General features: G+C 37.3%; 1 protein-coding gene across 4 annotated transcripts in view; it reads left to right on the top strand.

Annotated features, from left to right (window-relative positions):
- LOC139974066 (ADP-ribosylation factor GTPase-activating protein 1-like) overlaps positions 1-10,005 on the top strand; it is a 59,158-nt gene extending 49,153 nt beyond the window's left edge. For 2 of the 4 annotated variants that reach the window (XM_071980981.1, XM_071980980.1), the window contains 2 exons: positions 2,673-2,894; positions 4,861-10,005. In XM_071980981.1, coding sequence (XP_071837082.1) covers positions 2,673-2,894; positions 4,861-5,062 — 424 coding nt within the window. In that variant the 3' untranslated portion in view covers positions 5,063-10,005. The remainder of the gene's footprint in view (positions 1-2,672; positions 2,895-4,860) is intronic. The other 2 variants (XM_071980982.1, XM_071980983.1) reach the window with 2 other exon arrangements.
- Positions 10,006-13,843: the final 3,838 nt, after the last annotated feature.

Raw genomic sequence — 13,843 nt, 5'->3', positions numbered from 1 at the left:
AAAAACACCTCAGCGTAGACATACAGTTGATAAAAGTTGACTCAAGTAAATTCAACACACTAGATGTAATCTTTAAGATGTAAGATTTAAGGTCTTAATTGCCTTTAATACCAGTCAAAAACAAAAACAAAATATAGAAGTGTCTTACTGTAATAAGAGTTTGTGATGAAAAAAAATGCTTATTAGAGCTGTGTCCTCATCTGTCACTAACATTTTCATTGTCTATTTATCAAGTCATTTGGAAGCCAAATTTAAAACACTGAACAAAGTTTTTTTAAATTACTACTACCTGTTTTACAATGAAGTTTGACTTTTTCTTGGTATGACCAAAATATTAGAAACAAAAAACTTGGGGAAACAAATTTATAAATCTGTTAATTCATCCCTTCTTCCTGGGAGCATTTAGAGCAGGATGTTAGTAATCAGCGCTGACAGTTTAACTAGCTTCAAGTCTGATGCTCATTATGCCTGGTGTCCAAGCCCGAGTCAGCGGGTATCGAGGTAACAGTAGATGCAAGTTGTTTGGCAGCTTGATAAACGGAAGCTGTGTATTTTCTTTATAACTTTGAGATGGATCAATTTACACCCAAATATTTCAGTCCAAAGGCTAGTCACATTTTGTGCCTTCAAAATTTGGAATGACAAAGTTAAGCTCTTTCTTCTGAGAGTGCATGCAAGGAGTTAAATCATGTCTGGTTCATGAATAAACCATGAGAGGTTAAAAAAAACCTAGAAATTAAATGTATCACCTTTAGTACTTACCATTTCATTTGACTGTGCTATTCAGCTCGTTCGATTAGAGAGGGACATGCCTAATCGTTGTTGGTCTGTTTGTTTGGTTATGCGTTTCTTTATATTCTGAATACAAACTATATATACTCAGACACACAAGCTGTATACTCGGACACACATTTATTTCCTGCTCTTTTTTTTTGAAGCAATTCTGTTTGTATCGGGGAAAGGCTTTGGAGCAATTTTGGGGATAGTCTTTTATTTCTCTTCTTCAGCTTTTTCTTCTTCCAACTTTAGGGGGGGGGGGGGAGAAATAGAATATCTCAGTGTGCAATTTATGGCTTGGAGACAAATTTAGCATCATTAAACTTTGCTTGTTTGTGTCTGTGTATGTTCTTTCTTTTTTTTGGTTTTGTGGAGAAGATAATTTATAACTCATTTCTCTGCCATCTGTCTTATTTGTAATTGCCGTGGCATTTCTCTTCTCTCATCGACTTGCAATAATCGGTAATTTACTTAGATTAGTATTATCCGTCGAAACTAGGCCTGTGACAGTTCCACAAATTTACGCCGTCTCCATTTTCTTTGGGTCGGATTTCATGTTTACTCCAGTCCATCTGTATCTTACGTATATGAGAAAAGACAGAAATGAAAAGAAACAAAACACAAGAAAACGGCATCGCAAGAGTCACGGCTGGCTCGTAAATCCCTGTTAACTGCCGATTGACTCTGATGAGCCTTCTCTGCATTTTAACCACTTCCCTGAGGTTTTCTAAAGTGCAATTCTATTATTTTGAGCTAAGTGCCTCATCCCGTGTAAATTAACAATGTCAATTTAGAGGAGCTCTGTAAGGGATTATGTTATGATGACTTGAAGCTCTGTGAGCTATTATATATTAAAGATTACTGATCACTCACTCCATGGAGGTTGTCGTGTTACATGGATGGGATCACCCTGAACATCTTGTTTTTAACAATTCTGTAGTGTATATTACATGTGTTTTGTAAACAAGAGAAAACAGGATAGGTTCACTGTTCTTTCTTCCTCCTCTTCCTGTTTTTCTGTTGTTTCATGAACATGATTGAGAAAAGAGAGCTGTTAACCTACATACATATATATGCTGTAACATGTGACAAGGATTGTGTGAAGTTTCTAAAAAAATTCTCTAGAAACAAGAGAAATTTCTTCTTCTTTTTTTTTAAATACCAAAGCATAGTTTCATGTTTTTAACTTTCAAATGGTTTGTAGAGCTGACGTGATTTAGGTGTCTGATTTTTTTTTTCCCCCTCTTTTCTCTCGTTTTTTTTTTTATCTTGACATATTTTGTTACATTTACTTAATGTTGTGTCACTTTGAACAAAGCTGCACAATATTGACAGTAGCCTAGATCATCTAAACTAAATAGACAGATTATTATGATTACAGCTTGTTACTACTCTTTTGATTTAGATATTCTGTAGTCATTGAATTTAATTGAACTGAAATATGGTGTCCCACTCATTTTCATGCTAGCTTTTCCTCTTTCATTTTGCAAACCTGTTAACCTTGTTTGTCTTATTGTATATTACCTGGTGAGATCTTTGGTGGGCTAAACTTAGAACAGATTGTTTCCAGCTTTTGTTTTAACATTTTTGTAGCAGCTTTCTTTCTAAACAAAGTATTAATATTTATGATTAGTTTATGATTAATGCCTAATGCTTCTCGTCTTGTTTTTGGGGGTTTATAGTGGTATCAAATAACACGCTTCATTCTCCATTTTTGTCACTCCATCTTGCCCCGCCGGCATTCGCCATTAAACCATTTATGCCTCCATCACCATTGCTGTCACCGTCCATTTGCTGCCACCAACATTTAACCTTATGCTGCTGACGCTATTGCTGTCACCATGGTCCATCATCATCATCATCCCACTGCTGCCACCAATGTTTATAACAATCAGTTTATTGGACCTCGATCAAAGTGATACACCTCTTCTTCGTCACGGCTCCTCATCTCCTAGGGGTACAGAAGATGATAATTGGAACAACTGGGACAATGACGGATGGGATACCAAACCAACCAAGGACACCAATCCCACGGTACCCGAAGACGGTGATGTCGACGATGAGGGTTGGGAAGACTGGGGAAATCAGAATGATCTCCTAATTGACTTTGGTGATAAGTAAGCCACTACCCATGACTAAAGTTCTTAGCATTGGTGGGTCTCTTGTAAAGCTGGGGCCACTTCTGTATAAAGCAGGGGCTCCTTTTTGTATAAAGCAGGGGCCACCTCTGTGTAAAGCAGGGACCACTTCTGTATAAAGCAGGGGCCACTTCTGTATAAAGCAGGGGCCACCTCTGTGTAAAGCAGGGGCCACTTCTGTATAAAGCAGGGGCCACTTTTGTATAAAGCAGGGGCCACCTCTCTGTTAAGCAGGGGCCACTTCTGTATAAAGCAGGGGCCACTTTTGTATAAAGCAGGGGCCACCTCTCTGTTAAGCAGGGGCCACTTCTGTATAAAGTAGGGGCCACTTCTGTATAAAGCAGGGGCTACCTCTGTGTAAAGCAGGGACCACTTCTGTATCAGGCAAGGGCCACTTCTGTATAAAGCAGGGGTCACTTCTGTGTAAAGCAGGGGCCCTTTTCCCTCAGCCCACCCCAATTTCTTCTTTGGGGCTGAGACGACACAGTATTTTGAAAAGTGATTGTATTAATGGCTAATAAAATAAGGAATAAATGATTTAACCAAAGGTTAGACTATTAAGAGGTGATTTGCTGAAACATTTAAAGTGTTTATTCTTTGGGCACTACAAACTATATAGAAAAACAGTAATGATACATGTTTCCATTTGTAGTGCATTCTCAAATTGTTTGTGCATAGTTTTAATATTTTTCCCTGGAACTGTGATCAGATTCAAGATGTATACAATGGTGAAAAATAGGTTAGTATTGAAGCCAGCTTTCTGTGTTTGGAGGACAAGTTTACCAAACAGGCCAATTGTTACTCCAAAGAGCAGATAAATTAAGACCAAGATACTTAGTTAATAGGTTTCACAACCAAAGTGAAGACTCATTGGGGAGCTCTAAATGAAGTTTATTCAAGCCTAGATGCTTTTCGACCATTGAAGTAAAAAAACATATATACACGTGCAAACAGGAAATCAGAAATTTTCCAAAATTTTAAACTTATATTTGAAAATCAACCTAGAAATGGCTGCTCCAATTCTATTTATGTGGGAGCCTCTAAATTTGCTTGGAATGATTGCTTATAAGGTTAAAAAAAATATATATATCTTTGGATGCTGGTGGAAAAAAGTGCTTTGCTTGTAGTAACTATTATATTGCATTTGCTGATCATGTATTAGGAAGTCCATACAACTGACAATCTTTACAGGACATTACTTTTTTGCCATTTCAAAATGTTGATACCTAATAAGTGTAGTATTGATATCAGATACACTGGGGTTTTGGCTTTTTTTTTTAACACTAACACATCTAACTCAATCATTGTGGTCTTATAAATTTCAGGGGGGAAGTGAAAAGATGTTGAGGAATTAAGCAACATGTATCAAGTTTGGTATTAGATAATAATGTGTGGAGTTGTGATTACTGACTTCCTAGCAGTGCTATCTTCCATATATATTATTCCGGGGAAAATTGTTAAGATTTTATGCTGTATGTCTGACGAAGAAGGTGTGACTATTTGGTCGTCCAAGCATCAGATTTGGTTGTCTGGGGAAATGTAGCAGAATTTAGCCAAGAAAAACCCATATGTACGTACACTGGAGGAGAGATGAGTAGGCTGGGGGAACAGAAATGTCCACTAAAACATCCCTTTGGATGGATCATAGGCCTACCACTATTTCTATGTTTTTATTTCAATAATAATAATAATAACAAGGTGATGGTGATACCAATTTTATCATTTTACCCATTTGGGGTTATTTAGTTAACAACGCAAAATAAATTTGTTGTAAACAGCTGCTTTTCCACTGGCTGACCTCCAAAGCTGAGTTTGGTCGTCTCGGACGATCGGACGACTGTAAAAAATGGTGCCCTGCTTCTTCTGAACATGGAAAAGTAATTCCATGTTTAAGGTCTCCTCTTGGACATTTTTAACTTTCTCTCTCTGTTGCTTCTTTTTACAGCAAATCCTCTAATGGAAAGTCCACCGCATCGACCACCAAAAAAGCAAAGCCAACCAAAAGTTCAAAGTCAGAGAAAAAGGTGACTTCGCTCGGAGAGACCTGGGACGATGCCGAAGGTTGGGACGACGCAGCGTGGGATGCGGTGGAGAAGGAAGTCGGCAGAACACCGGCCACCGTTATGAAGAGCAGCAAAGCTGATTGATGACAAGCTGCCTCTTAAATTAAGGACGTACCCAGGGAGATGGAGGACAGAGAATATAAAGGTTATTTATTTTATGCAAAGTAGACAGAGAGGTTGCTTGAAGATCGTGAATCTATTTCGATCAGGAGTCGTCCATTAAACTATGGTCAGCTATGATGCATTTACCTCATCGTATTAGCGGTGAGATTGCTGCACACCTGAAGATTGCTGCCACCGTCACTTTCCTCCAATTGGGCATTCTAGAGGTTTCGGCAAAAAGGCAGTCGAATGGATGGACGGACGGACGGCGAATGTCTTTGCTTTGTAAAAAGAGGACAACCAATCTGGTGTTTGTCAAGGGTGTAAGAATTAGATTTTAGAATTCTTAGACCTTTTTCTCAGCTGTGCAGAAAACAAGCCGAGTACTCTCAAGTATTGTTTTGTGCTAGCCTAGCTGTTTAATATGCTTGTTCAAAAGCCATTAACTTTTACCAGTAATTTGCCATTTTTTATCTAATTAAGTTTGTGTGATGAAAATGGGGGGGAAAAAAGGGTCAAATTTTCTGTATAATAATAAAAGTGTTATCATTGTAGGTCACCGTTCAGTAAATAGCTTTCTTAACTGACTGTGAACTTGTTTCGGTAACGATGGATGGATATTCATAGTTATTAGGTTTTATTTAACTTTTAGATGGTAAATTAAATGTTTTTTGAATTAGCTTTTAATATATTGTCACAGTACTGCCGGTAGGCTAAAAAGTGATCTAATATCTATGGTATTTTTCTAGATTGAATCGTCAAAGCATGCCTTCCATACTTCTTTGGGTCCATTTTTGATATCATATTTTTTTTTTTTAATTCTTTTGTCTTATTTCTGTTCCTACAGAATGTAGGATTCTCGACAAGGTCTCATGAACATTGTTCATAACAGTGTTGTTATATATTGGACTGTTAAAAGAAAAAGAGAAATTTATTGAAAAATTGACCTTCTCCATTGATGATTGCACACACAAATATGTTAGGCGTTTCATCGATCGTAATTGCAACTAGCAAACTCTCGTTTCAAAATGGAAGAAAAAGAAACCTGTGATCGAAATCTCGAACTGATTTAAAATTGACTTGATTCAAAACAGCTGTGCGTCATATTGGTCAATAAAAATGATTTTTATCTCGGAGCTCAGGCAGTGGTAAAGACGACACAAAACCATCTGATCATTATTGAGAAAGAATACTGTCTTACTGTGTTTGTTATTGCACTGCATTTACATGCAGTGTATGCTAAAATCCTGCCCATCCCCTAAAAAGATGTAAACCTGCAAATTGTAGGGGGGCGGGGGGGGGGTGTTAAACAACCTGGAGGTGTGCTAATTGCCTAGAGGTTTTACAATATGTTGTAAAGTCAAGTAAAATTCATTTCTTGTAACTATAAAATATCCGCAACTCAATGTAAATCTGCTTAAACCCCCCCCCCCACCCCGAATCTCACTGTAAATTTGTTGATATTTTCCGGTACGGCAAAGTGTTGATGAAGTAACATCCAGGCAATTGTATGTATGCCACTGTTATAATTACTACTTCACGGCATCCTACATTACCGACGTATCACTTCTAGTCGACAACTGTCTCAATAACATCTCCTTCTCCTCCTCCTCTTTCAAAACATCAATCTTGATGTTTTACGTTAGCAAATTCTTTAACGGAAAATGAGACCTCCTATACATTCCTTAACAGATCTGAACTGCTGTGTGGGATATTTCTCCTGGTTGCCAAACATTCACTTTATAAACCATTGTATCTTCAGCTCTAAGAGAACCATCTCACTACAGTGTAAATGCAACTCGGTGTAGAGCGCATTCCAGGCTCATATGACAACCCAGAAGATCGTATGTCTGTGAGACGAAACAACTAACCATGTCAATGGCGACAGAGTACTTAATGGAACAGTTTACTCGAGGAAAGAGTAGTCTACATTTGGTTAATTTCAGCTAAAGATGTATAAAGGAAAAATTAATAAAATCAATGGGAAATGAAAAACGTCATGGTTTTTTATGCCCTCATATGAAATAGCATTTAACATTATCTTCAATGTCATAGAAATGAAGTTACCCACTATACAGCTTTGCTTTTGAAAATGATACCGTGGATACGAAAACACGAATCATAATTCATGGATATCTGATGACTGTCGTGATGAGATTTATCATGTTCCTAGAAAACTAGGTATAAATATTCTGGAGATACAAATTTTATTAAATATTGTTCATTTCTGGAGAGTTGAGACCTATAATGGTCTCGGCCTATCAAACATACTAAAACCTTTTGAATCAGAAATCTATTCTAAATAATCCTAGTATGTTTAAATAACAGTGAACTTTTAATCGAATTTAATCTTCTTTAGATCTCTCCAATAGGAAACCAATAAAACCACTTTCATGCTTGCAATTTGTTTTTCTTCTTTTATTCTTTTCTAACATCGTGATAAAAAATATTTTCTTTTGTTCAAAGTGTTACATTGGTATTTAATCCCTGTACAAGCTAGCTACATTGATTTAATAATGGGTGGGTGGGCGGGTGACTGAGACCAAGATTGTCTGTAAGAATTTTTGGAACCCACTCTCCTTTAACCACATTGTAATTAAGTTAGAGTATAGCATTGATCTATGCCAGAAGAAATATATCATATTAGGGGATGGGCGGAGCCAATTTCAAAATGAGGGGGTGGGTGGGCGGGTGTCTGAGACCAACATTTTTCAAGAATTTTGCCCTTAGGGAAACTTGTCTCTGTGGCTATCATTGTTTTGGGTTTTTTTTTTAGACTTTGGGAAAAGAAGTTTAGGGCAATAAACTTCACCCGCCCCCCCCCTAGTCAGCTCCCACCCTGGCTCTGCCTTCCCTGTGCATTGAACAGTATGATCAGTTCATGAATGGAGTTTCTGTATCGTACAAACGTGAAGTATTGCTGCCTGATGGTCAGTATTAAGAAATCTCCTCACAGAGTAACCCACTTTAATATGTTGATAATTTATATTCTGAACTACGGATATGGCGAGCCATGTGGGACAAACACCGCATAATATATCCGCGTATTAATTTGAATATATACACGTGTTAAATCATGCTGTGTTCTAGATCAAGTACGTTTAGACTGCAGGGGTGTACGTCAACAGAGACTAACTTTGCAATCACTCATTTATTGCACTGGCGAGGCTACAAGGTGATAACTCTCGAAACTCGTTTGTGAAAAGCGATAAGACATGCCATTATTGTCTGAATTAATATGCGTATATATTCGATTAATAAGATGATATATTATGCGGTGTTTGTCCCATATGGCTTGCCATATTCAAATAGTTATAATTACTTACAGCCAAGATACTGTAGGTCATTCACTGCTCATTATGGTCATCATGTATTTTACACTGCGGAATCTGGTATTGACGGGTTTTGTCAGCCCCCTGAACAATGTACAATTTAATGCTTGGTGACGGAGGACTTTCATAAACCTCAATCAACCAATATTATTAAAGTGTGCATATCTTTACAGACCCGATTATAAGAAAGCTCCGTCAATACCTGTAAAGTCAATGACTTAAGCGCCTGCTTAATAGTCAATTAGGATATAATGAGGATTGTCTTTGAGTCTATAAAGTTTCATTGATCGTTTTTCGTTAGTTTCTTTCAAGCATCTTTAATTTTAAGATTTACATAATCACTCAATGGAGAGACATCGGTCACTTTTAAGAGTGTACTGTTGAATAAAGGTTTTGAAAGTTTTTTTGCTTTTTTTCACCCACTCTCATTTGGCTTAATGTCCTCTCCTTGAAAGTGAAACAATTTTACCAATTCAATTGTAAGGAAACGAAAGTCCTTGGGGCGAAATAAAACCACAGGCAGGCGCAAAAGTTTATCCATTAAAACGATTTAATAGTAGGCACGGACGGAGGTTGTTTCCCTTTAATTGCGTATGATTATGACGGTTGTAAAATACATGCAAAAATTGAAAGCTCGTCGGGCGAGCATTAATCCATGTCATGTGACAGGATTATTTCAATTCCTCTAGCTTATGATGATCTATGTGGGGCGGGGGGGGGGGGATCATGGGCACTTTATTGTCTTGTTTGTGTTGAAAATTATTGCAAGACTTTATTGTACGAAGCAGGATTACTTGGGAGTGGGGAGGGGGAGTACGGGGAGCTCTAAGCAGATAAACAAGAAATAAACAATTACTCTGGATCAGATTATGATAGGACTGAAGTCATAAAGTAGTTATTATAACTAAATGGTTTGATCTTTGGTAATACATATTATATGCAATCCAGTGAAATTACATAATGAAAATACGGACTGCGTTGGGTACATCTGATACCTATCTGAGCAAGCAAATGTGATATTTCAGATAACCTCTATTAATTTAAAAGAATTATGTAATTACCGTTATCAGTCTGTCCCAACTTAGTTCTTACTGCTACATCTGGCTTTGTGTGTTCCACTAAGAACAGTGATACTATTTATTGTATCCTCTTCTAACCTTGTTTCTGTTGGAGTTAACATGATAAGATTTCCATGGACAAGACAAACATCATTTTTAGATATATGCTATTATGGTCGACTGTAATGAAAAGAGAACGAGCATGTGTTTCCTGCATCCCTTTTGGTGTGAATCCGCACTGACCTGCAGATTATATCCTACTTGATTTGTTTTACAATTAAAATTAAATAATTTATTCAATTCATAATATAGCAATGACATTCTGGCTGAAAAAGGTTTTCTTTTAATTATTAAGATTGTCATTTTTATGTTCCCAATATTTTTGTTTCCAGTAAATGTAAAACCTATCCATTCCATATTTTGTTAAATATTTAGGAATGATAGATCACTTGCTAATATAGAATTAAAAGACTAAATGTTTGAAAAATGACTATTTTAATGTAATTACAATCTGTCCATATACGGACACATTCATCGTGTTTCGTCACCAATCTCATCATTTTATGTTTCTTAGATTAATCCTGTTTTTATCCAATTTAACTATAATTTCGCTTAATCAGCAAGACTAAATATTTTCAAGTCGGGAAAGGGATTTCCCCCAGTCACCCACTTGCCTTGCCAGTGTCCCTCCCCAACCACTAGAATTTCCATTCCCATCAGCCAGCCATGCCCTGTCCCAGAATCAAACACCATTTACGTATCATATCACCATCAAACATATTCACATACCACATTTTGCTACATAGTAATTTGGGGGGGGGGGGGGAAATAGAGCACACACCTTATATAATTCTTTTTTTCTAATTTTTACCCACCCAACAACAAGCAAAATTATTATTGTTTGCGCAGTATTTTTTATCACGAAATAAAAGATTACAAATGATGCAGAATTTCATGAAAAGTTTAGAAGATAAATCTAAGCTACATGTCTATCGTCTTTACTGCCAATTTTGATAATTTAAGTCTACCACAATTTCTGATTTATCGCCGCATTTTGCCCGGGATTATAGTGAAATTTGAGCATTAAATGTATTTTGTATGAAAAATAATATATATTTACATGTATATATATCTAAGATTCCTTCTATTGACTATTTGTAGTCTCATTCCAACGACTGGTAGTAACAGGAATTCCCGAGATTGTGATAAAACTGATCGAAAAAAAGCTGACACTGATAATTGTAGACAAGTGTGTCTGAGCAACGTTTTGCATTTGATGAGCAGGTTAACCCATCTATTTACTCGATAGTACTTGAGATCAAATTGCAGCTGATCAAAACACAACGTTTTTATTGGTTCCTTGCTTTAGCAAAAGGAACCTATGCAGTCAGGTTGGCGTATGTGTGTGTGTGTGTGTGTGTGTGCGTCTGTGACACTTGCTTGGGTACGCTCTATCTCAATAAGGGAATGTTGGATTGAGGCCAAACTTGGACTATAGATCCGCCATATGGAGAAGGTGTGCCCTATTGTTTTTGGTGCCCTCAAAGGTCACCAAAGGTCAGTTATGGTCCAAAAACCGAAAATATTAAAACTGCAATAACTCCCAGTGCCAATGTGCAACAAGATTGATATTTTGGGACAAGTTGTGAACTGGTTAGGGGAGCATTTTCAAACTTAACGGTCATGTGATCCGAGGTCACCAAAGGTCAATTAATGATAAAAAACTAGTATTTTTGCAATAACTTGAGAACGATATGTCTGTTAGGGTTGGGAGTTGCCTCAATGTAATCCAATTGTCGACCCGCAGCTGGGTGACCCTTGATCTCAATTTGACCTCTGGTGACCTTTTCGTGTTTTGGGGATTTTTACAGTTTCGATGCTATTTTCAGATGTCAAAGGTACCTTCTGATCATAAATGTCAATAGGTTGACCCCATGTGACCTTTATGTGCGAAGTTATATGGGGTCAAAGTTTTTCGGTCGGAGTTAGGATGGTTGTACAGACTTTTCGTTTTGTTTTTTGGAATCAGGAGATTAAACTACATCTGAAACTAAGGTCAAAAGGTCAAAGGTCACATTAGAAAAAATGTGCTTATTTTGGGAGGAAACAAGTAAAAAAGAAAATGTTTGGTTTTGATGCTAGATTTGGATATCAAAGGTACCTTCCGATCAAAAATGTCAATTGGTTGACACCCGTGTGACCTTCGTGTGCGAAGTTACACAAGGTCAAAGTTAATTTTCAGACATTTTATGCAACAACTCCCAGTTCCAAGGTGTGACATGGTTGATATTTTTGGACAAGTTGCAAATGGTATAGGGGAATATTTTCAAACTTAACGGTCATGTGATCCGAGGTCACCAAAGGTCAATTAATATCAAAAAACTAGTATTTTGAGGGTAGAAAATGGGCAAAGAAAAAAATGTTTGAATTTTTATAGTTTGATGCTCTAATTTAGGTCTCATCAATCAAAAATGTCAATAAGTTGACCCAAGGTGACCTTTGTATGTTAAGTTATATGAGGTCAAAGTTAATTTTCAGACATTTAGTGTAATAACTCCCAGTGCCAAGGTGTTACACAGTTGATATTTTGAGACAAGTTGCAAATGGTATAGGGGAATATTTTCAAACTTAACGGTCATGTGATCCGAGGTCACCAAAGGTCAATTAATGATAAAAAACTAGTATTTTTGCGATAACTTGAGAACAAATTGTCCGTTAGGGTTGGGAGTTGCTTCAATGTAATCCAATTGTTGACCCGCATCTGGGTGATCCTTGACCTCAATTTGACCTCTGGTGACCTTTTTAGTGTTTTGTGGATTTTTACAGTTTCGATGCTATTTTCAGATGTCAAAGGTAACTTCTGATCAAAAATGTCAATGGGTTGACCCCCGTGTGACCTTCGTGTGGGAAGTTATATGAGGTCAAAGTTAATTTTCAGACATTTAATGCAATAACTCCCAGTTCCAAGGTGTGACAAGGTTGATATTTTTGGAGTAGTTGCAAATGGTATAGGGGAATATTTTCTAACTTAACGGTTATGTGATACAAGGTCACCAAAGGTCAATTAATGATAAAAAACTAGTATTTTTGCGATAACTTGAGAACAAATTGTCCGTTAGAGTTGGGAGTTGCTTCAATGTAATCCAATTGTCGACCCGCATCTGGGTGACCCTTGACCTCAATTTGACCTCTGGTGACCTTTTCGTGTTTTGTGGATTTTTACAGTTTCGATGCTATTTTCAGATGTTAAAGGTACCTTCTGATTATAAATGTCAATGGGTTGACCCCCATTTGACCTTCGTTTGCGAAGTTATTTGAGGTCAAAGTTAATTTTCACACATTTAATGCAATAACTCCCAGTGCCAATGTGTGACAAGGTTGATTTTTTTGGACAAGTTGCAAATGGTATAGGGGAATATTTTCAAACTTAACGGTCATGTGATCCAAGGTCACCAAAGGTCAGCTAATGTTAAGAAAGTAGTATTATGGGGGGAGAAAATGGGCAAAGAAAAAATGTTTGAATTTTTACAGTCATGCTCTATTTAGGTCTCACCGATCAAAAATGTCAATTGGTTGACCTCCGGGTGACCTTTGTGTGAAGTTACATACAAGTTCAAAGTTAATTTTTTGACATTAAATGCAATTAAATCTCAATGCCAAGGTGTGACATGGTTGATGTTTTGGGACAAGTTGTGAATGGGGTGGTGGAACATTTTGAAACTTAAAGGTCATGTCATCTGAGGTCACCATTGTTATCATATCTGTTGACACGCTTGTAGGTCTCTTATATTTCTTACATTTTCGACGCCATATTTAGATCTCAAAAGTGCCTTTTGATAAAAAATCTGATCACATTTTGTGATCACAAAAGTGTTGGCTATAGTGTTGGTTACTTTATGGGAACATGTAGGACCACAATTACTTGGACTATTTCAGCCCAATCTTGCTTGATAATATTATGTGTATTGTCATACCTGTATACCCCAAGCAAGGAACCACAGTGCCCTTGGGCTCTTGTTTGACGAGGTTTTCACTTTGCCGCCCCCCCCCCACCCCTCCCCACCCCCCCCCCCCCTCCCCCGAGTAGGCCTGAAGGTCAAACAAAGGTAGATGAGGCTAATAGTTCAACTTAATTGCATTTTACTTCCATCACTGAAAGTTCTGTATTTGCCTCTTTGAGACATGCTGAGGTTAAATTGAGCCCACAATCTATCTCTTTGGAGAGTCAACCTCCAGGAATGTACTGTACAAACTTGCTTAAAGCAATCTCATATCACATTCAATGAATGTTGGGGACATGTACTGATGACCTTCAAAATTTTAATTTTTCAATGGTGCCAGAATGAGAACCAGACTTCGATTCATGCTCTCAA

This window comes from Apostichopus japonicus, chromosome 9 (genome assembly GCF_037975245.1).
Source record: "Apostichopus japonicus isolate 1M-3 chromosome 9, ASM3797524v1, whole genome shotgun sequence".
Lineage (NCBI taxonomy): Eukaryota > Metazoa > Echinodermata > Holothuroidea > Aspidochirotida > Stichopodidae > Apostichopus > Apostichopus japonicus.
This window is presented reverse-complemented; position numbering and strand designations above follow the sequence as displayed.